This window comes from Amia ocellicauda, chromosome 2, assembly GCF_036373705.1.
Source record: "Amia ocellicauda isolate fAmiCal2 chromosome 2, fAmiCal2.hap1, whole genome shotgun sequence".
Lineage (NCBI taxonomy): Eukaryota > Metazoa > Chordata > Actinopteri > Amiiformes > Amiidae > Amia > Amia ocellicauda.
This window is the reverse complement of record NC_089851.1, coordinates 12,248,769-12,274,840: the sequence shown is the minus strand read 5'-3', so window position 1 is coordinate 12,274,840 and position 26,072 is coordinate 12,248,769. Positions and strand designations below refer to the sequence as shown.

The following is a 26,072-nucleotide window of genomic DNA, read 5'->3' as shown; positions in this document are numbered from 1 at the left end:
CAGAATTTAATCACTTAATATTAAGTTATTTATAAATCTACACATTACACTGAATACAATTAAGGTAGAAGAAAATATTAGATTAATCTAACGGTATAAATGTTAAAGGAGGCATTGAAAGGTGGTAAGATGCTATGGAGGTCCAACAGTCACTGGTAACCCATTCCAACACTGTAGGCTTAGACATGGTGGTCTACTTATCATTGAACCGATCCCTTGCGTAACTTAACTAAAACGTATTAGGACTTGCTAACTGTTTAGTGAACATTGAGCTGTACTGGCCTGTGTCACATGGTCCTCCAAAGAATAGTTATCTTCTGAAGATCATTCAGTCTCAAAATACACACCAATAATAGAATTTTAATAATTAGGTACCTCAAATGATATTACTGTACCTACAAAAGGACCTACTTACGATTCATGTTTAAATGTGAGAGTTGAGAAGAATACAGTTTAATTTAAGTTTTACACAGCGATCGTAAGCAAATTGAAAAACGGCTAATCAAACATACGGCGGAACTAATTTAAATGAGTAAAATTAAACAATATATTTAAGATTCGTTTTCTTTTTGTACAACACACATATATATATACACATATATATATACACACACATATATATACATATATACACACACATATATATATATATACATATATACACACATATATATATATATACATATATACACACACATATATATATATATATATATATACATATATACACATATATATATATATATATATACACACACATATATATATATATATATATATATACATATATATATATACACACATATATATATATATATATATATATACATATATATATATACACACATATATATATATATATATATATATATATATATATATATATATATATATATATATATATATATATATATATATATATATATATACATATATATATATATATACATACATATATACACATATATATATATATTATATTATATACTGCTCTAAGATCATATGTTAAGGACTGTAGGTAATCTAACTGATGCATTCCCTGCATGGCTGAAAGCATCTGTTTATCTGTGTTCATAGACACAAGCATTTGGAAAACAAAACAATTTGTGGTTAAAATTATAACTGGCTTAATTTATATATCTGATGTCCAGGGATATAATGTAAAGCAAACAATAATTATTGAAAAGAGATATGGCCTTTCTTCAGATTAAATAGTCACTAACTGTGACCTTTCAATTCAGACTGATATCTGAGCACTGCATTCATTATTTCCAGATGATCTTTTTCTGACCTGATATAGAGCACCAGACAAACACTCAATGACCCTGAGGAGAAATTAAGCTCAGCAGAACATGATGCTTAGTGTCAACCAACTGAAATAAATACAGTACGAGCAGCTCTCCACACCAGTGCATTTTGATGACTGGAGGGTGTTTTTTCATATGGATTATACATTTAATTGATTTTGTTATGTAGTTAAATACGAAATGCGGCATATTTTAGATATAGTTACACTGGAGTTCAGTAATTATCTGGCCACCTGGAAATCTTGCTGAAATCAAAGAAAGAGCAGATTTAAACTACTGATTTACATGAACATACTACAACTTATTATATACTTATTAGAACATTGTCCCTGCTTAGCAATCATTTTCTAGCCCTTCTGTCACATGACTCAAGCAGAGTATCAGTTTTTTTCTGTCCATTCAGCCTGAAACATCTCCCAGAGTATATAATTCTCAATCTCTTTCTTGCTGAATACGCAATCAAGTAATTTTGTATGTTTTCCCTCACCTTAACAAAGCCGAAACATTACCCATCAAACAAGCTAATGATTCTTTACATTCTCTGCTTTATATGTGAGTGACTCCCTCTTTTAAAGGAACCGTTAATTTCTCAGCCTGCTGTTGGATTTTAGACTTCTGGGGAAAACTAAATATATTAAATTTTCTCATGGATTTTAAATTTTGGATTATGGATTATAAACTTTATCTGATGTGTACTTTTTTTTATTACGGCAGCAAGATTGTTAGGTTGCTGCATAGTTTCCAAGACAAATATATAATTGTATGTACACCTATATAAACATTAAAATAGTCTAAACCAATTTTTGTAAATTAAACGAGTTACAAGATTGAAGGTGTGAAAGCAAAGGGACTCATGCCATGCCATTCTAGAACTTGTATTCTACTTTGTTTTCTAAATTTAAAAAATTCAAATCCATTTCACCTATGTTTCCTTCAATAGGCTTTAAAAAATGCTAACTGTTGCAAACTCTTCTGATCAATTTGCATTTACTTAAGTTGCTTACTAACTACAATGCCTGCTCCTTAGAAGAGCACACAAAAAGAAATGGTGCAGAAAGGGAGACAGCTTATTTCATGTGGCAACTGTTACAGCACTGGAATCCTGTGCTAAACCATCTAAAACGGCTCTGTTTGAGAGGTCATTATCATGTAAACAGTGCCATTGAGAAGAAACACCGCAATGACCCGTCATCCTAATGAAAAGTGATTGTGCGTATTCCCAATTCAGATAAGGAGGCATAGATTGCCTTTTTTCTTCAAAATGCAGGGCCTGTCAGTGAAACAAATGTGCATCCGTTGTTGCAATTAATTTGATTCTTGTTCTGTGTAAGTCCTGCTTGTAGGATTTAATTAAGGCTTTCACACACTCGGCACATTCAGTTAAATGTCTGAGTTTAATGGCTCTGTCTTTGAGCACAGAAGCTACAATAGCATGATGAAGTTTATGACTTGTATACAGGGAGTCCTACTCAAAGCAGAAAAGTCTGATTCATTTCCATTCTTCATTCAGACAGTTTGGTTTCTATCCTGTTCTATCCTCATGTTTTATGTTACCTTTTACAGTTCAGGCTCAAATTGTCTCAATTGATGAACGGCAGAGTTGTCTTCTATTTATTTATTTTTTTCTCTTTGCTCTTGCTGGTGCATGTGGGTCGGCAGTAAAGTCTACAGTTCTTTGTCCTGGTAGCAAAACAATTTTCCTGCATTCATTTAATCCATGCAGTGTTTGTGTGAGCCATGCTGTTTTAAGTAAACACTTCAGAGGAACCAACTCGGACACTGTGGCAGTAAAGGGGAGTCCACACTGGTGTACCCGAATCCTCATTATCTATGTTCATTTAGTGCTTCCCACACTCTTTATGTGATCCTGGTGTAACTGCCCAATGGCTGCCACTTGACATACATGTTAAGGGTGATTTGAATGATCTGTGAATATTCACCGTCTGCACCCAGTTAAAGCCAGTTCCTGCCAGTTGCCAGCTGTGTCGTACATGAGATGGAGCGGACTGCATTTCAGTGAGACTCAGCTGTTGGGTATCCGTTCATACATACGACTATAGGAATTACAAAAGTGCAGAGAATTTATGGTTCCAGAAGTCCACTGAGGAAAATATTGATTGGAAGTGGAAGCTGGTTATGCTAGTCTGGAACCCAGACTAGGCTGGCAGACAAATGCATTACAGCAGATCAGGCGTGGTGAATAATAGAACATGTTGTGAAGACAATACAGATGCCAAGACAACAAGCCATCACCCAGGAGATCAATGACTGCACAGGGAGCTTCCTCAAGTATGTCAGCTTTATGAAGATCATGTGCACATGTGTGTCAGGCCAGCCACCCACACGATAAGCTCTTCAAATCAAAGCTTTTACCAATAAGGTTTGAATGATGGCAATACAATGAGGTGCACACTATTATAACAATGAAACCAACGCATATTCTAATCTAAAATTAATAAGCTTTAAATGTATAATTGCTTTAATCATATATTTGATATTCTACTATATCATATGAAGGTATTTTAAATATTTCAAATATCATTTGACTACCTCTCAAACTGTGTTAAATACAATGAGCATGTTGAAACACACACACAAATGCTTTAAAAGCAGGCTAACATTTCAGTTTGCTCTTGTTTTAGTTTCTTGGTGTTTTACTTTAAGAAACTGTTTCTCCTACATAGGATGCACCTGACCTCGTAGTGCAATCTCTGGCAGATCAAAGACACTTGGTTCAATATTTCATTAAACCACTCTGAAATATAACAGCTCAATTTGGGAAAATGACTACTGATGTAAAACACGAATCTACAGCACTGGACGGGTAAGTACTAACCTGCATAATCTTCAGCAATTTAGCCCATTACTGCCTAAATGATGGTGCTCTCTGAATCTGATTTAAACAACCTGAAAGTGACTACAGAGTGAGTGTTTGTGGGACTCAGCAGGGAAAGCATTCTAAACCCTGCATTTATAAAACAAATATTTTCCTGAGCTCTTTCAACTCCTGATTTAAGTGACCTTCAACATTTTATAATTTAAATTCATGGAATAGTGACCTTAAATCTCATATTTAGCTCTCCTAAAATGTCATCTGCGTTTATTTCTCCTTTTTGGTTTGTATCTGTTAGCAGTACTACATTATAGAATACCATGCCTGTAGGTCACTAAGAATTTGGCTACTGCTCACAAAAAGTATGTGAGATTTCAATACGTTAATAATATTATTCAACTCAACCTGCGTCCCCGACTTCACATGGCAAGGAAGTATGTTGGAAGTGTCTAAGTAATCCCAATTTGAAGCAATTAAATAACCACAACAGACACACATTTTAATAGATAAAACATGGTAAAATTATATATATATATTTGTGTTGTTTTATACAATGCAAGTATAGGGAATCTGTGATCTCTGGCTTCAATGCTGAATTCTGCATTGACACAAAATTGGCCAACTAAAGTTGAGGTGAAATACAAAAATATTCTGAAGAGCAGCTCAAATATCTGTTTTGTTTCATCATAGAAATTAAATAATTTAACTTGTTTCTGCCCAAGACAATTAAAGTGTTGCAGAGCTGTTGAAATTGTGAGGTAATGAATATACATTTCTCTCTCTACATATGTTTAATGCTTGTCAATATACACTAAGTGTATAGTCTGAATTTCTAATAATTTCTGCATTATATAGGATAAAATCAAATGCAACAAAGTCACATTTTAGACAGCAGATTAGCTGTAATGTAAAATTAGGGAAACCTATATTGGTGATTTAACATGCCATCTTCATGACCATGCTAAGGTGGCTGATCCAAAGATGAAAATAAAACAAACAAAAACATGAGAACCCCTAAGATGATCACGGATTACTTCAAAAAAATAAAAAATAAAAAATAAATAAAAAATGGGGCATTAGGCAAAGGTAGAACTCTGTTTTTCACTGCCGGAAAAGATGGGGGAGGGATTTGTTGTCATTCCTATGGATCAATGGAGGGATGTTGTAGAAGCAGTTCTCCTTATGGCAATAAACATAGATCATAAGAAAAACTGCTTCTTGCTGCTGTGTATCTTATTTCTAAAAATCTACCTGTGGGATTTTTCCAAGCTTCTTAGATATTAGTGAAGATCAAGGTCCCCTTTCAAACTTTGATGATAAAAAGACAGAACACCTTTAATGGCAAATAGGCAAACCTTAGGAAAGTTTTCAAACTTTTTAGCTTTTAATAAAATGTGACCACAAACTGTCCAATACATTCGGTAAAAAGACTAACAATCAATTTAAACACTTCTTAATGACTTGGGTATATAAGCTGTTAGATTCACCATTACCCAGCTTACCCATTTACCTAGAAGTCTCTCAAAGCTACTGTCTAGACCACATTTATGTGAATAAGGTTTGGAACTTGATACTTTGCGAATTGGAGCTCATCGGTAAGAAGCTGTTAAGTTTTAAACTGAAACTTTTGTCTGCAACGTACTTCAGTTTGAAAGGGGAGAACTAAATCTTTCGAAGACGTCACTTATGCATGCATGGAAAAGTGTGGCAGAAAGCATGGCACTGATGTTGCACAAAGTGGTTACTTACAGGTAATAAGTGTAGGAGTGATAGCTTCTTCTGCCAAGTGGGGTGGTGGTTTTAAGCAGTGGTGGGGAAAAATGGAATGGAAGGAAAGAAAAGTAAAATATTAATGTTTAAAAATATAAATGAACAAAACTATATATGGTGGCATAAGTGAAGGTTACTAGTGGTTGTGAGGGCAAGGTGATTGCTGGGAATGTCATGCAAAATTGCTACACGGGTCCCTTTTGGGAATTCTTCCTCTGATTATTTCAAAATTATATTTTTCAGAAGAATCTATGGGCTAGATTGTTATTAAAGAGATGTTAGATAATATTTTTGGCTAATCATTCAGTCTAGCAAGAGTGCTCTGTCAAATTGAATTGAAGATCTATATCTGTAATTAAGAAAATGGTACTGCCATATTAGATGATAGAATAATAAAAGGCATTTGGAAGTGTTAGGAAATGTTGATCAGAATAGCAAGCAGTCAAAAGGTTAATCGCAGAAAGAAATAGGAGATTTTCTCTTGTATTTGCAGAATCAGTTAAATTGAGAAAAATACGTAAATACGGGGAATCCAGATAGTGTCGTTTGATTTGGAAAACACTCTCTAGAGAAAGAATACCATTTCCATACTGAAAGAATTAAAAATGTTACACAGCAACTGTGATTCTATTACTTCATTCTAATTTCAAAAGCAACACAAAATTCAAATCACAATACCTCCATCTAATATTTTGATCAAGGCAGAGGAGGTTTTAAGCAGTATTACAATATTACAAGCAAATTCTTAGTCACTGAACTACAGACAATCAAAAGGTGAAAACCAGAGGTATAATTTCAAGGAATTAATTAAGTAATAGATGCATTCAGACATTTCATGAAAACCAACTACCTTTTCAATTCTTATTATATATGGTAACACTTGATAATGGCCACCAGTTCTTAACAATTAATATATTAATCCCACAGGAATATTATATGCCTTATGCACTTCCTCGGAGTCCTGTTGCTGATCACATGTATAAGCCCTGACCCCAAACCTAGTCTGTTACCCTATCCCTAACCCTGACCCTAACCTTGTTTAACTGTACATGTGATTAACAGCAGAACTCAGATGAAATGCACAAGGTATTCATGCATTATTGATGCTGTACTCATATATGAAATTAAGAATTGGTGCCCATTATTGTAAAGTGTGACTGTAGACCATGTATATAAAGTATTTCATTTCTTTAAAAACAATATTCCAGCTATAACTATACTCTGTATTATGTATTGAAGGATGTTTGAATAAAATCTGTTGACCAATGATACCTGTAACTTTGAAAAACTCACATAATATATTATTGCAGGCTTCCCTGCTTACAAAGAAGTTTCTTATTTGCACAGCAGTCATTCCTAGGGCTGTAGCACAGAATACAGAAACATTTGCCTGGCATGGGACTATGGCTAATGTAAACTTGCCTCTAGCTACATGCTGAAGGCATCTCTTTGAAAAATGTGCTTTCATCAATTTTTCCTTCTTATCTCTATTTTTTTCTAAAGATAAGCCTCAGAAATATTTCCCTATTCCCACTCCCAGGTCATTAAAACAGTGGCATTTGTTTGAGCATGGCACAAACTAATTAATATTTCATTGTATATTGTATATCAGCGATATAAACAGTTTAATGGGTTTTATCAATGTAATCACATCAATTATTAAATATAAATTTGACAATACTGCACTTGGAAGGTGAAAAGGCAAGCAAAGTGTATTCATTTAAATCCCTTGTGATAATGATTAAACTATCTCATAAATTGTGTACATTATACACACACCACATACAAACATCACATTTTTATTTTGTACTATGTAAGCATTTCAAATTCCACACTGCCCTTTTTTTGAATAAATACAAAAGATATACACAGAGAATGTGTACTGTACAGATAGTTCCGGAAAACATTTTAAAAAGTCATAGTCATCTGGTTAATTCTCTTTAGATAGTTGACATCTAGAATGTAAAGTGTCCTGAAATCACAACATGTATTTTGTATTATTTTTTAATACAAAAGGAGACATAAAAAATGACAAACTACACAAATGAATATATATATATCTGCAAAAGTACAAATTCCTGCTTTTCGGCTAGAAGTCAGTTTAAAAAGTCTCTTACCTTTTCTTCATAACCAGCACGACTCCCAGGAAGATGATAACAAAGAGGAGGATGCCAGCGATGACGCCAGCAATCTTCACAGTGTGATCAGTCTGTTTCTCCGGCTCCACGGTATCAGTCTTGCGAGTGGCAGCGCCTAGAACAATTGCAGTTTATAAAATACAAAACGTGTTACTGCTGGTTCATGAACAATTCAACTTTCTGAAATAGGAAATTCTGGTTCCCTGTGTCCAGAAACATAGCTAGAAAGTTACCACCAAAGTACAAGTGTTGGGAATTTTTATTTTGAAAGAAGTCAAAATGTGTCTTTTGGAACTGGCTTTATAACCCTAAAATTCCATTCATCCTACAAATGCTACCATACCATCAGTATTCATCACCAAATACTATTCACATAATACTGCTATGCTGTGGGCAAAACAACATTTACTTCACCAGTTCTACATGATGCTGAATTTGTGGTCTTGTTCCACAGAACCTCTTTGTTATAATCAACAGCTTATGGGATTTAACCATCATTAATGAGTTTAATTAATCAATGAGCTTACTGAAACAAAGTCCTGACATAAAAAGTAATTGCAGAACATTAAATAACCTGGTTGTTATCAGATTTAGAGGTTTAGATATTAGAAACAAATGATACGCAGACAGATACACTGTTTATACTGTCTCAGATTTAGTATTCTGTGTCCTCCAATGCTGGGTCTACACATATATACACATACATATATATATATAAACATTGATTTCTGAGCTTGGAGTGGTCTCTTAATTTTTTTCCAGAGCTGTATTATATATAAATCTGGAATGGTGTTGGAAATTAATATCCAGTCTGGGTTGAACATTTCACTGAGATCTGAGCACAAGAGGTCTACCGATAAGAACATTAACATATTAATGTTTTCATAATTAAGCTCCTGCAAGGTCTAAAGAATGTATTTATTTCCTTTTAATCATGGATAAGTGAATATTGTCTTACATTCTGAGGAGAAAGATGCATATGAGATATGAAAAATCCTTTATTGGAAAGGAAACTAAATGAAAAAACAACCTGAATACTAAGCAGTATTCAATAATAAAGCATTAAAGACTTTGAGTGAATGTAAAATGCTTTCACAAATGATATTGTACACTAAACCCAAATTTAAACCCGTTTATCAATGCTAAAATGTAAAGCAGAACAAAAGCCTAATTTCCAGGCCTTGCTAATATGAATTTCCATAATGTCCTGTACTTTATATTCCATTTTCATATTGGCACCCAACCATCTGTCCTCAGCTCTTGTCTTGCTCCAACCTTTTTCCTCAATTATTTATTTTTTCATAAATGAAGCAGTCATTCCTCACTGTATTAGCTCCAGCACCTGAGAACGTGAGATAAGCTCATTCGCTATGCATTTCAACACCAATTGTTTTTTTGAACACAATAAGCACTTCTCTTGCCTTTGGATATCCAAATCTGGGTCACATCTGGTGAGCAAAAAAGACTCCTTCTAAGCAATTTATTCACAAAGTAGGCAGCAGCTGATGATCACACCACTGGCATACACATTTAATATCTGTTTAAATGAGATAACCAACACCTAGCAGCTACCAGTGTTTTAGCACTTCTGGGCTTCCCTCGTTTAAGAACACTGTTTGGACGGTTTACTGTATAATGTGATGGAACGTCAAACCGGTGCCTGATGAAATATCCATTTCCTATCGCTAAATGAGTTCAGGATGAAAAATGTTGGGACACACTGTTCAATTCACTAAACTGAATCTATTTTTCTGCCTCCAGCACTTTTTCAATCAAAATGTGACAACATCCATCATGTGAAGTGCCCCACTATCGTTACAGTCTTTGATAGATGGTGTTGGAAGCTGGGGCTCATTTCGAAAATTTGTATTTTACTTTCAGTGAAACACTTACTACAGAGCACATTTCTGCACCACCACTGTAATAGGAAATCAATTCACAAACACATACTGCAAAACACGAAAATCAGCCACGTATACGAGGAGCCGTTTACCAACTGTCCAACATGCAGGATGGAAGAGATTTGGAAAATGTGTTGATTAAACCGTCTGATTAAACTCCGTAATTTTGAATGTGAGCCTGTTATTGGTGACATCACTTCCCTTGACTTGGATGAGTGTCCCCACCCCCCACATACACATCAGAGGACTAGTCTCCTGGAGTAATGGGTTTGTTTGTTGTTGGAGGCTGTGTGGATCAGGCACTCTGAGGTGCACTTGAGACAGCAGTTCAGATGCGAGTGGCTTTTGACTGCACACAATATAGGGACATCTCTTGGGGTGTTGTATCCTGCATTAGGAAACTTGAAATCTATGATGCTCAATTCTATAGTATAGCGGGGTTAAGAACTAAACGCCGTGAAATTCCCAAACACTGAAGTGCCAGGCTCCTGAAAAAGACTCGCAAATCAAGATCTACCCCGAGCTGCATCGTAAAGCATAAAAGCTAGAATCTCAAGGACCTTAAAAAATACTGTAATACATCATCGGGGAGCAATGTGAATGCTATCATAATGTGTCAGGGATGCAATACTATGGAAATGTGAAGAAAAGCAGGATCACGAAAACCCCTAGTGACAGTAGACTAATGCAGAGTATCATTTCAATAAAGATAATCAAAATGAGGGCCTACATGAGAGCATTTATGGGGAGATGATGCAAAAATTGCTTTTTTTTTTTTTTTTTTTTACTTAAGAGTTTGTACACATGATACTAAAATTGTGCTGAAATCAAGATTAATCACAATTAATCACAGAGGGTCTTGTATTTTAAATGTATATTTTCTTATAATTGATTGGCTTTGATGCAGCCTGTCCTGTGTTATATGGCAGTGCTATTATGTACTATAAAACCCTCAAAGGAAAGTCCCACTTTATGGGCAATCCCAGATACATTCTGTCACAAAGTTTTAGATTCCAACCCACTCATTCCAAGATCATCTTTCAAACAATGGGGTTAAGATTAGTCAATTCATTTCAAATCCTGTTTTGGTTCTTCATGGTGTAAATGTTTTATGTTTAGTCTGGGAGTATGTGAAGGGTCCTTGTGAGTGTCAGTTAACAAATCCTTCAACCAGGAGTAGCTTTTCCTGATATTGTGCCTTATTATGCACTGGAAAAGCAACTCAACATCCTCATGTAAAGGCCTTCTTATTTGTAGCTACTATACAGCATTTTGGCAATCTCTCTGCTGATTTTGTTCTCTTATGATTTCCTCTTGGAGCTGAAAAACTCCAACATTATTTAATGTTCTCTTTTGACCAATCTTTACAGTTTAGTTCCCATAACTGTTTGACTGTTTTTGCTCATGTCAAAAAGGTTTTCAAGCTGCAGCTCTATCTTATCAGCTTCCCAAAGATGCATCTTTACAGTTTCCTTTGATGTGGAAATATTTGGTGTGGACTTGAAATCGGCAGCAAGTGCTGGTTACAAAAAGGATTCTTCAATAATATTTAATAGTATTTTATTTTTGTTGCCATTTAGTTTGTTTTTTCTGACTCAATATTTGTTTCTTTAGTTTGTATCTATTGTTTAAGGTTTAGAGAACGTGATGCCAAAGAGTCTTCTTGGAATTTACCCCATAATCCTTTTGGTAATGATGGATACAAAATAGTAATATTTTATGTACTTCCTTGGAGACATATGGCAATTTATCATGCACTGTTGTACAGCGTTTCCTAACAATTACAATAGAAGCAAAAACACGGTATCATAGGCTAGCTGTGCAATTTAAGAAACAGAAGACTAGAAAAATAGAAGATATATTAGTAGAGGGATCAGGCACAGCTCATAAACGCTCTGCACTAAATAGCCTCCACCAGCAGAGTGACAAACCTGCAATGCCAGAAGTCTGCTCTCCTGATGTGGGAGATTATACACTCTACTGAATTCAAAGGGATTTCATCATTGCAATGAGCTCATTACACAATGGACAATAGACATGATTGGGGAAAGAACATAAAATATGAAAGTTGTTTATATCCCACAAATTATCCACCAAGAATATGTTCCATTTCAGAATCAGAAAGAGAAATTATCCAGAGATGTGATACTTCTTTAAAAAAGTGCCATGGTATTATCCATGGCGTTGATGGAATAATCCATAGAGCCACTATACAACCCTGAATATTGCATCAGCAGCTGCAAAACACTGTACCTAAATCATTCCTTACAATATTAATTTAAAAATATATATTTCTTCAGATGTCCAGTGTAAGAGAATGAAAAGTATCCACAAGTGTGAAAGTGTGTACATTGTATGTGTGAATTAAAGTCCTGCCAAGATCTAATATGATTGTGTGTTTGTTTTCATTGTTATTTTATGTCTGCTCCTCTGTAAAGGGCTTGGTGATATTTATCTCTGAAAGCTGCTACATAAAATAAAGGTTATAATTAAGATGATGAAAACCACAAAGTGTTAACAATGAAGTGAAAATCAGTTTGTTACTGGCTCATTATAACAAACAAAATAATGACAGAGGGATCTCTGCCTAACTTCATGACTTTGAGCATCGATTAAAGCCACTGACGTACCATTTGGAGTGAGTCTCTCTCTCTCTCATCTTCAGTTTACAGTGATTAAATACTTTAGTTACTTTACTTTAGACATTTAAGCAAGAGACGCATTAAAACAATGTTTGAAAATGTGTGATGAATAATTTTAATTCAAATCTTTTCCAAGGAGCAGGGGGCTAAAGCAGAAGGAAGAACCACACAATCCTTGCTGTTGAACCCAATGGTAAACTCTGCCTTTTATGGATATAGTATGATCCATATTGATTTTTGTAATCAAGTACCATGCTGTATCACTTTAATACTAGTGAACAATGACCAAGAAGTCTTGAAGATGAGGAATCTTACTTCTTGACAATCTTTATCCCTCTATGACACAGCTGTTCAATTTGCCTATATATATCAATTCAGGATGTTTATTTTAATATTGTTAATTGTTAATACATGAAAAAGTAAGATATTTAAAATATGACAACACAAAGCACTAAGGTGGCTTATTACTTATGATCTATTACAGCAGTTAATGTATTTTATTTTGCCTGTATTTAATATAGTATGATAGGATTAGCCTTTTTCAATATTCTTTGAACAAAACATTCTTTAAAAATCTTTATGACCTTGCAATTGTGCCTGAAAATAAGAAAAAACAAACATAAATTGACATTTATGTTAGAAATTCATAACACAAAAATAATTCTCTTATATATGAAGCCTCCATATTTTCTTCTCTCTGTACAGTATTATAGATTGGACTGCCAATGGTAAAATGACAAATATATCACATAAAGCAAACAAAAATAGGCAATAAATCACACTTGACACAACAGGTCATTAAAATGCATTCAGTTGGTGTTGTAAAGGCTAGAAACTTCTATTTTATGTAACATGAAACCACAGACAGATGGAGATGAATTAAGCTATCTTTATAAACCCACTATATATATATATATATATATATATATATATATATATATATATATATAGTGGGTTTATAAAGATAGCTTAAGGTGGTTTAAGCTATATATATATATATATATATATATATATATATATATATATATATATACACACATATATACACATATATATATACATATATATACACATATATATATATATATATAGTTCATATTTTCTCAAAATGTGCATTCGTTAATATATATTAATTATACATACTTATTAACTAATACACATTATGGAGAATATATTCATATGGACATATGTGCTTCTTTATAACTACATGGTCATTAGAATATAGTGGGGATTCTTTAGTTAATATTATATATTAAATAACTTAAACATGTACATTTCACTTTCCACAAACAATCCCACTGCAATAGTCTGTAACATAATACCAGTATATATGTAAAAATGAGAATTCACAAATATTAATTTTGCATTTTCATCTTTAAGAGTTTTATGTAAACAGAATTTCACAATAATGCTTAGTGAATAAAAATATGACCCCTTTTAAAACCACAAGGCCAATTTTTCTATACACTTTAAATGCTATTACTGATTTTTAGATTTTTCTGCTTAGAAGATGCAAGGTTGTATCCCTTTATGTTCTGAATGATTAAAAAATGTGTGTACATATGCATACTGTCAATTGGGAGCACTATCTTACAAAACTCACATTCCTGTCATTGACCCTGAGTCTCGTGGGCTATTGGTACTTCTCATATAAAGCTTCCCTGCTCCTTCAATGAAATAGAATTATATCTAGCAATAAAAACATAAATCACTTAATAAGATGAATACATTAAATAGAGAATATGGGTTTCAGTCATATGAAATATGTATTATGAAGGAAAGGCTTTTTATTTAGACTTTAAAGTTATTTTTCTGACATTAGAATCACAAAGCCTGTAGAAATGTAAGGTAATAGCATTCATATAAATATCTAAATGATAATTCTATGACCTCTAATGACAAATGTACTGACAGTATATAAATACAAGTTCAGATAATACAGCTAATAAAGTGGTTATTATTTTGACAATTTTGTCAAAGTATAATGAGTGGACTGAATATATATATATATATATATATATATATATATATATATATATATATATATATATATATATATATATATATATATATATATATATATATATATATATATATATATATATAAATTGACTGCATTTAAGTCCTAACTTATTTTTAAACTTAACAAGAATGAACATCACATATGCTGCATAGAATCTGACTGTGAAAATAATTTAACATTTATCTTAACAGACTGTAAAAGCTAGCACAGGCTTTAACTTTAAATTAATATTTTAATGTAATTTTCAGGCAGGAGGTAGAACATGGCGGCTTTGTCATGCATGCCTAAATGCAGTGGTTTTTAGTTTCATGGTGTTTAAAAAGATAGTAGTGGGATTTTCCATTTAAATAAGCCTGGATTCAAAGAATGAAATGCAAAGATACAAAATAAACATGTATTTTGTCATGTTTAAAGCACTGCATTTTTTGACTCCCAAAACACAGCTTATGCACACATCAGAAACCTGCATACACATATGCATTAAAAACTGTTATTGAGTTTGAGTCGGGAATTCAACCTTAACACCAGAAATAACGAGCCACCCTCGTAACAAATGTGAAATAATTAAAAAATGACCAATATCAGAGTTAAGGAGGAGGACACGACAAATGCCTCAAACACAAAAACCAAAATGGAAACATGCAGTGGAGAATACAAGCACCACAAGAACTAAACACACACACAAACACACACCAACATCTAAAATCACTAAAGGTAGGACCACAACCCACAGAACTGGCATGTATTCCCAGAGAAGGCCTTGCAGACCAGAGACACAGAAGAGATGCGCAGGAAGAAGGATGGGTGTGATAGTGGGTGGGTACGTGAATGTCTGACCTGTTAGTTGGTCGTCGCCAGCAGCTGGGGCGATGCGAATGTATGGTGTTGTAAGCTGAGTCACGATTATCGCAGCTAAGGCAAAGGAAGATTTCCAGGTCAGCATGCATGAGGGAAAAAAAACCCAGACTGAAGCTAAAGACTTAGCACAGAAGAGAATCTTAGTCACAAAGCAAAAAAAAAAGAAACTTTCTTCTTTTTCAAGTTAAAGGTTAAAAGTAGCTTTGTTGCAGCACAGAAAAGTCCTATGTATGCACATATCATGATAAAGTGTTACTCCATTCATCTCACAGATGCCTTGAAATCATTCATAATTTTTAACACTTGTAAAATTTGGTACATAAAAGATTGTATGTTCCACTTACAATGGATTCTGTGTTGACCAAATAAAACAAAACTAACACAAAATACTTCACTAATGTGTCAACTTAACAGCCTCTTATTGCCCGAGCAGATGTGGCAGTTTTTTCAGGTACAAAACTAAACCGATCCCCTCAGGAAAGCACAATGGGCCGTGTCTGTCATGATTAGCAAGTACCCTGAGAGTTAAAGATCAATTTCATAGAAGTCTAATAATTGGTTGAAAATATTATTGAAAATATAATTTTACAATAGAACCAACATTACGGAATCTCTATGTGGTCTTGCAGAAAAAATAAAATAAAAATAAAGGTTGTGAAACATCAGACTCTAAACAATACAGGGCTCCAAATAAACAGTATGGACAAAAAAAGGCTTGAATAAAATAACTCTAATTTACATAGAACAGCCTGGGTGCCATTAGAAAGATGGCATCTAGTAAGGAAAATAGATTATCTACCATCTGTAGACAATTAAATTCAAAACTGTGGCTGCATAATATTTTAAAGAGTACTGGTTTAGTGCTAAATGCCGTCTGTGTAACTATTTCACAACCGTAGCAGAGCCCATGTTTGTGCATCTTCTCTGATCATTGTTCATCCTTAATGTTTTAAAAGACAAGCAAAGCATTTTATCAGTCAAGAAGGAAGAAAGCAGTGAGAAGGAATTAGAGTGGTTGCGATGCACGGTTTTTAAATATAGGATACAGAACAACTTTAATCTGATTACTGTTCGGAAGAGTTTTGTTTGCCTTTATTCATCTAACATCTCTCATATTGAAGCCTAATGGAAATGAAAGGGACATAAGGACTGGATTATGGACACACCTGCCACTCGTCCCTGTGCTACCCACTGTGGTATAAGTTGTGCAGTTTGCAAGAGCTGGGTGTGACGCATAGCAAAATAAACACTGATTGTTGATTAAACTGGAAGTCAGTAAAGTTAAAGAATACTAATATGATGTAAACTTCTACACAAATCAGAGCAACATATAAAATAAATAAAATACATAATAAAATACAAAACTATTACACTGTAGGACCAGATGCCTTAGATAAATAGTTAATTAACCTAATACAAAATAACAGTGAAGTGCCCTGTCTTTACTTTGTTGTGAAACTGTAAGCATACCTTTAGTGGCCACTCTAACACAGTCGATTTTGGTTTCCTGAGAAATGAGAGAAAGAAAAAAAAGTAATTGTTCCTCCTGTAGTTAGGGAAAATACAAACAGTTTCTGCAGTTCCATTTACACACCCATCAATTTGATATGTGCTGCCGGATCAGCTGTGCATATGGTCTCACAGTAATAAAAACATCCCTCTCCCAATCTGGAGAATACCCTGTCCATAAACAGCTGAAACATAATAGACTTAGCACCTTGGGAAAACACTGTGGATAAATAGCTCAGATGGCATTTACCTGCCAGATGACAGAAATCTATCTGGAATGCTACGTGTGGCCTTTCATTCGAAGGGAACTCGCTGACCTTGAATACGGCTTCCTTTCCAAAACAGAGAAAGCTTTAAAATACCATGTTAGGCATTTAAAAAAAATGTGATGGTGCATTTGAATTTGGCACAGTCACTGCACATTGAAACGGAGGCTATAATAGCTGTTGGCACACACATGTCTTAGCTGTCAGAGACAGCCAGCGAAATAAAATAAAATAAAACAGGTTTTTTGATAGGACTACACAGGAAACTGAACAATTCAGGAAAGTATCAAATAAAACAGGATCTGCAATGCCCCTTTACACAGCGTTGCTTTAGTCACATCTCCTGCTTTTGTGTTACATTCGTGTTTGAAAAAAAACACACACAACAAAACTTAGAAAGTGAGAGACAGCAAATGAACAAACACGTTGCCTGTTTACAGATGGTAATAAACAATATCATTTTTCTGACAAGAACCTACAATGGAAGGCGGCTTCACCTCAGGGTTTTATCTTTGATGATTTACTAAAATGCACTTGAACTGTACATAAATCTGTACAAATCAACACTTATAGCAGCTCTATAAGACTACTGTAACTTGTGAGCATCGGGGCTGCTGAAGAAAAGCTTTTCCATTTTATAATATAATTACATAATAAATAAGCACATGTATATGCATTGTTCAGACATCCTGGACAAGTGACTGTAGTATAACACCAAAAATGAGAGCCACGGTGTAGAGTATACTCCTCATTTTGAAATGCAAGACAGGATATTGACGGGTTGATTAAAAACAACAACAACAAAAAACACACAACTTTGCTTCCATCAGTCCTATGGTTCCACAACTTACCCCATTTGCTGTGCTTACAGCCTGGTAATAAATGCTGTAGCTTTTGTGAGGAAGAAGTGGGACATTCCAGTATCCATTGTAGGTTTTATTATCACCAATACTGAATGGCTGGGGAGACTGGATGCCACCAGACGGGAACTCAGCAGTGAAGTAGTATTGGGAATTTAAAACTGAGGCATTCTGGAAGTGGATTGGCACAGGGTAACATCGCAGGATCTCAGCTGCCTTCTTGGCTCTTCGAGGACGCTCCTCTTCAACAACCACCTGGTAGACACTGTGCAGTCACACAAGAAAATAATGTCAGGAGAAGGATAGATACAAAGTATGTTTCAGCAGTTCTAAAACCATGGAAACGTTTTACATTTGTACAGACAAGCTGTTGATCTGTGACACTGCAGTGTTTTCATTCAAAAGTAGCACAAACCTGTTTATTTCCATGGAAAATCCAATACTAAACAGTCAAGTCACAATACTCAGGTCTAATAACGACATGGTGCTTGATTTTGTTTGTTTGGAGTATTCATTATGGTCTACCATCAAATGACAAAGCACGGATTTCTGCATGTTTTAAACAATAAAAGCCTTCTCTCAGAGACTAGGTCAAGTATATAGTCCAGAAACTGGTGGTTTCAACAACTGAGTCACTGGTTGATCATAAGCCAGTAAATGGTCAATTCAAACAAAGACAACCAGTCCCTCCAAATGTATTATATATCCATGCAAATTTAAATAAGCTTTTATAGAATGAATAATCTTGATTTTTATGGCAGTAACCAATTGGACAAGTGTTTGAGGGGTTATGCACACTAATTTCCTTGGCTTGTGACCCATGGGTTGGCCAGTTGCATGATAGCCTACATGATTATCAGTGAGACATCAATTTCAGGCCTTAGTTTTGAGCGTGAAGAGATGTGACTTGCCAGAAATTGTATGTGTGTTGTATTCATTTGTCTCATGCTAGTGAAAGGGTTTAAGCTGTGAGCTGAGTTGACAAAGGGCAATTCCATAATTTTGGCAGTGTTAAAAACTGAAGTAATCCCATGAGTTACAATAAAGAGAAAGAAAAATATAAACCGCACTTATAGAACAATATCACAAAGAACATTTTGACTTGTGTTTTTGAGTATGCTCAGCATTGACTGAAGTTTAATAAAGGTTTGAATAATCTACCTAGAATGACAGAATCAAATTGAAAGAGCTACTGTTCTGAAAACAAATACAACACAAGCCCGATCTGTATCTTGGTGAAATAGTACCAACGTAGTAATGTGGTTTTATATTGGCAAAAGGTCTATCACAGGATCAGGACACAGACAGATTTAATTAACTTGGTAAAGCCTATGGCCTTGGTCTGAATTTAGCTCTGAAAAAGGGTCTGGTATTTAATTTATTGTTAGGTAGCAGGATAGTGATCCCCATCTATGTGGGATTTATTTGGCATACTATAAAGTCTCTCTTATAAAATTCAAGGCTTGGCTACCATTTCAGGATATTAATACACTGCACTCTGGCATAATGATGCAATGGATTTATATACATGTGAACAAAACAATAATAAAAATAACCCCCCGATCCTATAGGGTTTAAAACTCAAAGTTCAGGAATAAAGGGAAAATAACGGAAACATTTTCTGTTTGCACCAATAAAATTAGCTCAAAACAAGCCCGAAATGGAAATGTGCTTAAAAACGTTTCTATTCGGATAGCATTTCAACTAAGCACAAATCCAAAGCCTTTTCAACACCCAGGATATTGGATAGCACAAAGAGTGGGAAAAAGAAAAAAAAAATAGATTGAACTGAAATTACAGTCCAGCATTGACGACAGGGAGCTTTATTAACACGGCACACGGAAGCATAATGGAACCATGTTGAGTTGAACACTATCAAACCCAAAATGGGATTTTTTTCTTCTTCTAGCAGCATAAGACAAATTAGCTTTGCACGCATCCAGACCTCAGCTCTATTTGGTGTTTAATAATTTAAACACCTAAAGGTCAAACAGCTCTTTTCATTTTCCCTTTATCAAAGTCCTACTGTTCAAGGGGAAAAAAGAAAACTACTCAGTGACTGTATGCAATTGCATTGTTACTGTCAGTAATGCAATTTAACCTATTAACATGTTTTGTGTAAACTGTAATGTAATGAAGTGTTTCAATGAGTGGCATAAAACGTAATGCACTGCTGAAATATGCACCACGCAAGGATCTCAAATGAAGTTAGTTTTAAGCTTATTTGCATGAGCTTCCAAGAATAACCACTCTGAGCAAAATTTAATAGCTTGCAGTGATCAAAGTCTCATTACCAACAATATTTAAATTCTTCAGGTAAGAATATAATACATGTATATAAATTGAAAACTGTGCTTTGATAGTGTGCTTTGTACAGTCATTGAACCTGTACATACAAATTATATCAAGATCACTTATTGTTTAAAGAGGCCTCTACTGTCCGGAATGCAATCAAACATTTCTCCCCTGGGCACCTCTTGTCTAAAATATCCTAAAACAGAAATATCTTGTAAGCCAATAATACAATATTATTAATTGTATGGAAGGAAAAAATGAAAGGTATTCTTTTACTGAAATATTGGAATTCAAACCATTACAAATTAATACCAACATACAATTCAGGCTTCTAAATGTAACCAACATTTTCTTTCAGCAACATTCCAATTTAGGAAGCACAATTGCTTTAATTAGTTCCACATTATCCTTTATTCAATTTAGATTTTTAAGTCATGTATGGTCACGGTTGAATTAACTTGGTATGATTAATAGGAATTATCAGAATAATAAAATTGTAATTCAGTAATTGTGGGATATTTCAATGCATAATCAGAGAACATTATAAATGCTGGATACTGACAGAAGATGCATATCCATTAAATGAAACAATACCTAAAATCATCTTGTGTATGAGTGTGTTCATACCACACACAAACACATAGATTACACTAATATATAACACTAATACATGCTGTCAGGGGATAATCAGTTAGTGCCGCCAAATCCAACAAAACAAATATCCATGTGAATGAACGCACTTAATTCAGAGGCATTTTACAGGTATTATTCTGAAACATTGAGGCAGTGATATGAGTGGGGCTTCCATATCTATATGACATCAGTATAAGGTTGATGCCATGTCTAATGAGTTGACCCAGCTGCATCTGAGATATTTAGTGCCAGTGCTCTTAAAAAAACAGCCCTAAGGACGACCAGTTCTGTTTCAGACATGTGTCAAGGATGTCCAAAACATGTTCTATGTGTTTCTAATATGGGGACATTGCTGGCAAAGATAGGAGGGGTAACATATGCATCACATAACATTACTCCATTATCTCAGTTAATAACATGTCCCTGACGAAAGAGAAGATCAGTCCTGCCTGTCAGTATTCAGTACAAAAACACCATGAGAAACTTATACACATATTAATGAGTTGCTCACATGACATATCCCTTTCATATTACATTTCTAAGGACCCAAAAAAAAAAACGCTACTCTTTATCCTTGACATTTACCATCAACTGAAACATGGACAACCTTCCTTCACCCAGTGTATTGTGTAGAGATCAGAACGCCTCCACTGTAAAACTGGGTGAACTCTTCAACTGTCGTTTGCTAAACTGGGTGAACTCTTGAACTGCTGTTTGCTAAAGGACATTCAGCTTCCTTTGCTCTGGTTTCAGATATTATCATCTCTGGCCATTTTTACTTAAATGTACCTTACAATATCCCAATCTTACAAACAAAATAACATTTCTTGTGTAAAGTCAATAATCATAATAAAATAACAAAAATACAACACCACACAGGCTCAGGGAAGTCAAAAGGAAAATACAATGGAAAAATGGTTAGGCAATATGGGTTACCATGTGCATTATAGTCTTCAAGAGTTGCTTTTCATTAAAGGATATTACATGAAAACGCAACAATTATTTCTCATTATAGATCTAAATATCACTACAGTAAGGACAAATCTCTATTAAACACATGCAGAGAATCCATGCTATGGACTGTATGCCAACAACAAATTGTGACCTGTTGTGTCAGCTTCTGCAATCTGTAATACCATCAATAATTCTCTTTGGACAAATGTGATTCCACCTGAAAGACAAACAGGTGTTACCTGCTCAAGAAGGTTTGGAAATGTAGTGATGGTTTAACAATTTATTCATACCGTCACTATTTTGGTCAGGTGGAAAGTGTTTTGAAAAAAGCCTGGGAAAAAAAAGCCTGTTAAATGTATTCATTGTGGAGACCTACAGGGATCCATATAGCTACTGATAGCGTTTGAGATTAAAATGCTTCCTCTGGGTTGAATAATACAAAATGATGACATGACAAATTATGATAATGATGTTGAACTGTCCCTCGAGTGAAATATCTCTAGTTGAAATTTAAGATAATAGCAACAACTTTTCTTATTAAAATGTAATAGAAATGACTACAGATCTAAAACTAAGAACCATTTGCCCAATTTGAATGCACATATTAAAAATGTGGGTAAAATATAAGGTGCGAGTCTTCAGCTGAAACTTCAGTCCTGGTTTTAATTATCACATTAACTATTGCAATGTCTTATTCAATGGAATACCTAAACCATCTCTGTGAAAAATACAGCTGTGATTAACTACAGAGTGTAAGCCCACATCCAATCAACAGATAAGTGTGATGCTTGATGAGGCCTCTTTGCCTTACTGTTTCTTTAAGTATTCATTTTTGATGATATGTTCACAACATGCCATTACAAAAGTCCCACAATAAATGCAGGTAACACTTACAACACTTCATGGTGAGCAGTTTTTCATCAGTTATACTCTTCAATTATAGTGCAGTGATTTCACTAAAGGTTATGTTATTGAGTTGATATGTAAAAACATCAATACATGAAAAAATGAACACATTTCACACTGATAACTGATCAAACTACAATTCCTAATTACTGACCTTTACATGCTCCCAGATCATAACATCGCTCCTGTTAGTCTACATATGATTGACGGGTAGATATCATATTAACATGCTGATACAAAGCGTTTATTTCAGCTACTCCTTTTCGTCCCACATAAAATCTATACAGTGCTCCAAAAAGTAAAGTTGAAATGAAAAATAAGTATGTCAGCGCAAAGAAAAAACTTATTTAGGATGCAGTGAAACTGACATAACAATGCCTATTTTCTCTGATGAAGCAAGAAAAAAAGGTGTATGATATCATAAATAGTCAGGCTGCACTGAATATTCAATATTTGGTAATTTAATTTCTCTCTTTTCCCATCCTATCAAGATTAGATCAGTCATAAACTGCTTTAGAATATTAGCTGGATTCCATAAATGTATTTTGTGTTCTTTCAACCATAACTCATTACAAGGAACTTCCCCAGCATCAATAAGTCACTCCTGCCCTTTCTTGTGTGGCTCAATACCCAGCCGCTCTGCTATTTAGTGATAAAATCTGATGTAATAAAATATTAATTACAGCTCAAAGGCTGGGTGAGAAATATGAACTCAATTACAGTCCCATATTTTGAACAAAGGGCAGGGCAAAAATGTGCCAGAACAAGGAGCTTTCACATTATGTATAATACAAAAAGGAAAAAAAGAAGAGTGACGAGAATATTTACATCAGATTAAATGCCTGCTTAAAGGCTACCCATAACTCAAAAGAGCTGTCAACAGGTTCACAATACAGGCCATAGATTGGAAATGGCTTGTCTACCTCCTTTTGGGACAGTTTTATTTTAATCTCACCATTTCCATAAAATATTATGCTGTCCTACCAAATCTTTTAGGCTCTAACTGATCTAGAACTTCAAGCAAACAATAACAACAGGATACACAGAATACAACATCCCCTTTTAATTTCTACTTTCTTCAGTGATGTGGACTGAACAGGGTAGAGACCAGAAAACTTGACTCGTACAAAACAACTAATATGTATAAATTAATGTTAACTGACTATAATATGAAATTGCCAAACCTATCCAATATATTTTACAATTAAGCTTTGGTATATAAACATAACTCACATTTGTTTGATTTCAGTCTTAGAACACTGTATAAAAATGCAATCTATTTCATGATCAAGACCGGTATAGAAAAAGATGTATATTACCCAATTTCTTTATTTGATAAATGTAATACTTTTTCAGGAACATTTCATGGAAGGAAGCCGTGACATTTCTGTAATGTAATATTGGTTTTCAAGACTCAAACTCAAAAGTAATGACTGCATATCTATCTGCAAATAGTTGTAAAAAAACTATTGAAAAAATGATAAGCATTTATTGATACATACATGTACTTTTCTTTAAGACTGAAATTACATTTTCTAGTTTCAGACCGAACTGTAAGGATTTTATTATTGTAAATTAATGCTAATTAAGCATATTTAAAACTGGTGAAAAAGCAGTTACCATAAAAGTGAACATAATAATAGCCACCCTGAGGCATTGCTGTGGATCTGCATTTTTTAATAAACAATACAAAACAGACTCAATGTAATTGCACTACTGATATCTGCTAAGTCTTGAACCATGCATTTTATAAAATCATACATGTGAAGTCATAGTAAGCTTCCAGAACAAAGGATCAATATCAGTATGCAGCACATCCACTACTAATTATTAATTTATGATGTGTTACCACTGAAATAATATATAAACATACCATATATATATATATGTGAGTGCATGCTTCTTAAATACTTGTGTATATATGGTAACACTTGGTCTTCAATTGCTGAGTTTCACACATCCCTCTCGCTTATACTGCCATTTGTTTAAAGAAAAGATTCATTTTCTTGCTTCAGGCAAAATACCAGTTGCCAGTGGCAAAAGAAATCTCAGAAGTCACTATAAAGTTTCAAGAAAAATAAATTACTAGTTTTATCACAATCTTACTCTTTCCTTTCCCATATGATTGTATTCTTCACCAAAAAAAAAAACCTCAGATTCTTAAAATAATATATGCCTACCTATCTACACACAAACATATAAATAAATGAGAGAGAGAGAAAGAGTTATTACATTATATATATATACACACACACACACACACCTTTTCTAATTCTGTTTGTATTCTCTCAGCTGGCCAGTGTAATCTCCACTATGTTGAGGAGCAGGTCACATGGTGGGTGGGTGCAACTCACAAGTAAAACGCTGCCTGTACACGGCAGCCAAAGGTCCAGTTCAGCCGCACTCAGACACCGTTGTGAAGGCACTGGGGACACAGGAGTCTCAGACACACACGAGAGCTGTGCAGCTTGGCTATAACCTGTGATGTCCAAGATGCTGGACTCAATCCAGAAAAGACTGACAAGATCCCTGATTTATATTCCAAATTTTGAGTTTATGCTCGAGTTGGTTAACAGACTTTATCATTTCTGTTTAAATTCAAGAATGTACATCAGCAACAGCTTGAGGAGTTTCAGTTTACTTTTCTGTGATCATCAGGGATGCCTGTGCGTGTTAAACCCACAAAAGATTTATTTTCAAGATTTTGCTGCAATTATTCAAATGATGGAATGAATAATTGAAAGTAGATTCACGTCTGGATAAACCTCAAATATTAATATTAGTTTCACGAAAACGACTTTGAAATGGATTACTGGTTAATCGCATGGAATAGCTTATTAATGCAAAAATAGAAATGCTACAGCAGAAGAGTGAGACATTACAGCATTTTGCAAGATCAATAATAACAATTAATGATAAGAATCATCATCTTCATTATCATCGAGATGACACCAAAACAACTATGAAAATTCAGATACTACTATACATCTTCACGGTTGTTATTCTTGTTGCTGCTTTTATTGTACTTTTGTGCATTTTACAAATCTGTGTGACAGTCCACCATGATTATCATTTAGCAGGCTTTTGTTTCAAACACTTGGTTCAAAACTGGTAACTACAGAAGAAATAAGAGCCACCTGTCTGTTTTAAGCTATTTTAAATGCATTTAATTCAACA

General features: G+C 34.3%; 1 protein-coding gene across 7 annotated transcripts in view; it reads right to left on the bottom strand.

Annotated features, from left to right (window-relative positions):
- LOC136764593 (receptor-type tyrosine-protein phosphatase mu) overlaps positions 1–26,072 on the bottom strand; it is a 224,168-nt gene that overhangs the window by 57,636 nt on the left and 140,460 nt on the right. For 2 of the 7 annotated variants that reach the window (XM_066718779.1, XM_066718788.1), the window contains exons 12-16: positions 18,099–18,372; positions 16,943–16,979; positions 15,452–15,526; positions 8,028–8,163; positions 5,890–5,919 (exon numbers count right to left, since the gene is read on the bottom strand). In XM_066718779.1, the coding sequence (XP_066574876.1) occupies positions 5,890–5,919; positions 8,028–8,163; positions 15,452–15,526; positions 16,943–16,979; positions 18,099–18,372 (552 nt within the window). The remainder of the gene's footprint in view (positions 1–5,889; positions 5,920–8,027; positions 8,164–15,451; positions 15,527–16,942; positions 16,980–18,098; positions 18,373–26,072) is intronic. The other 5 variants (XM_066718797.1, XM_066718805.1, XM_066718822.1 and 2 more) reach the window with 3 other exon arrangements.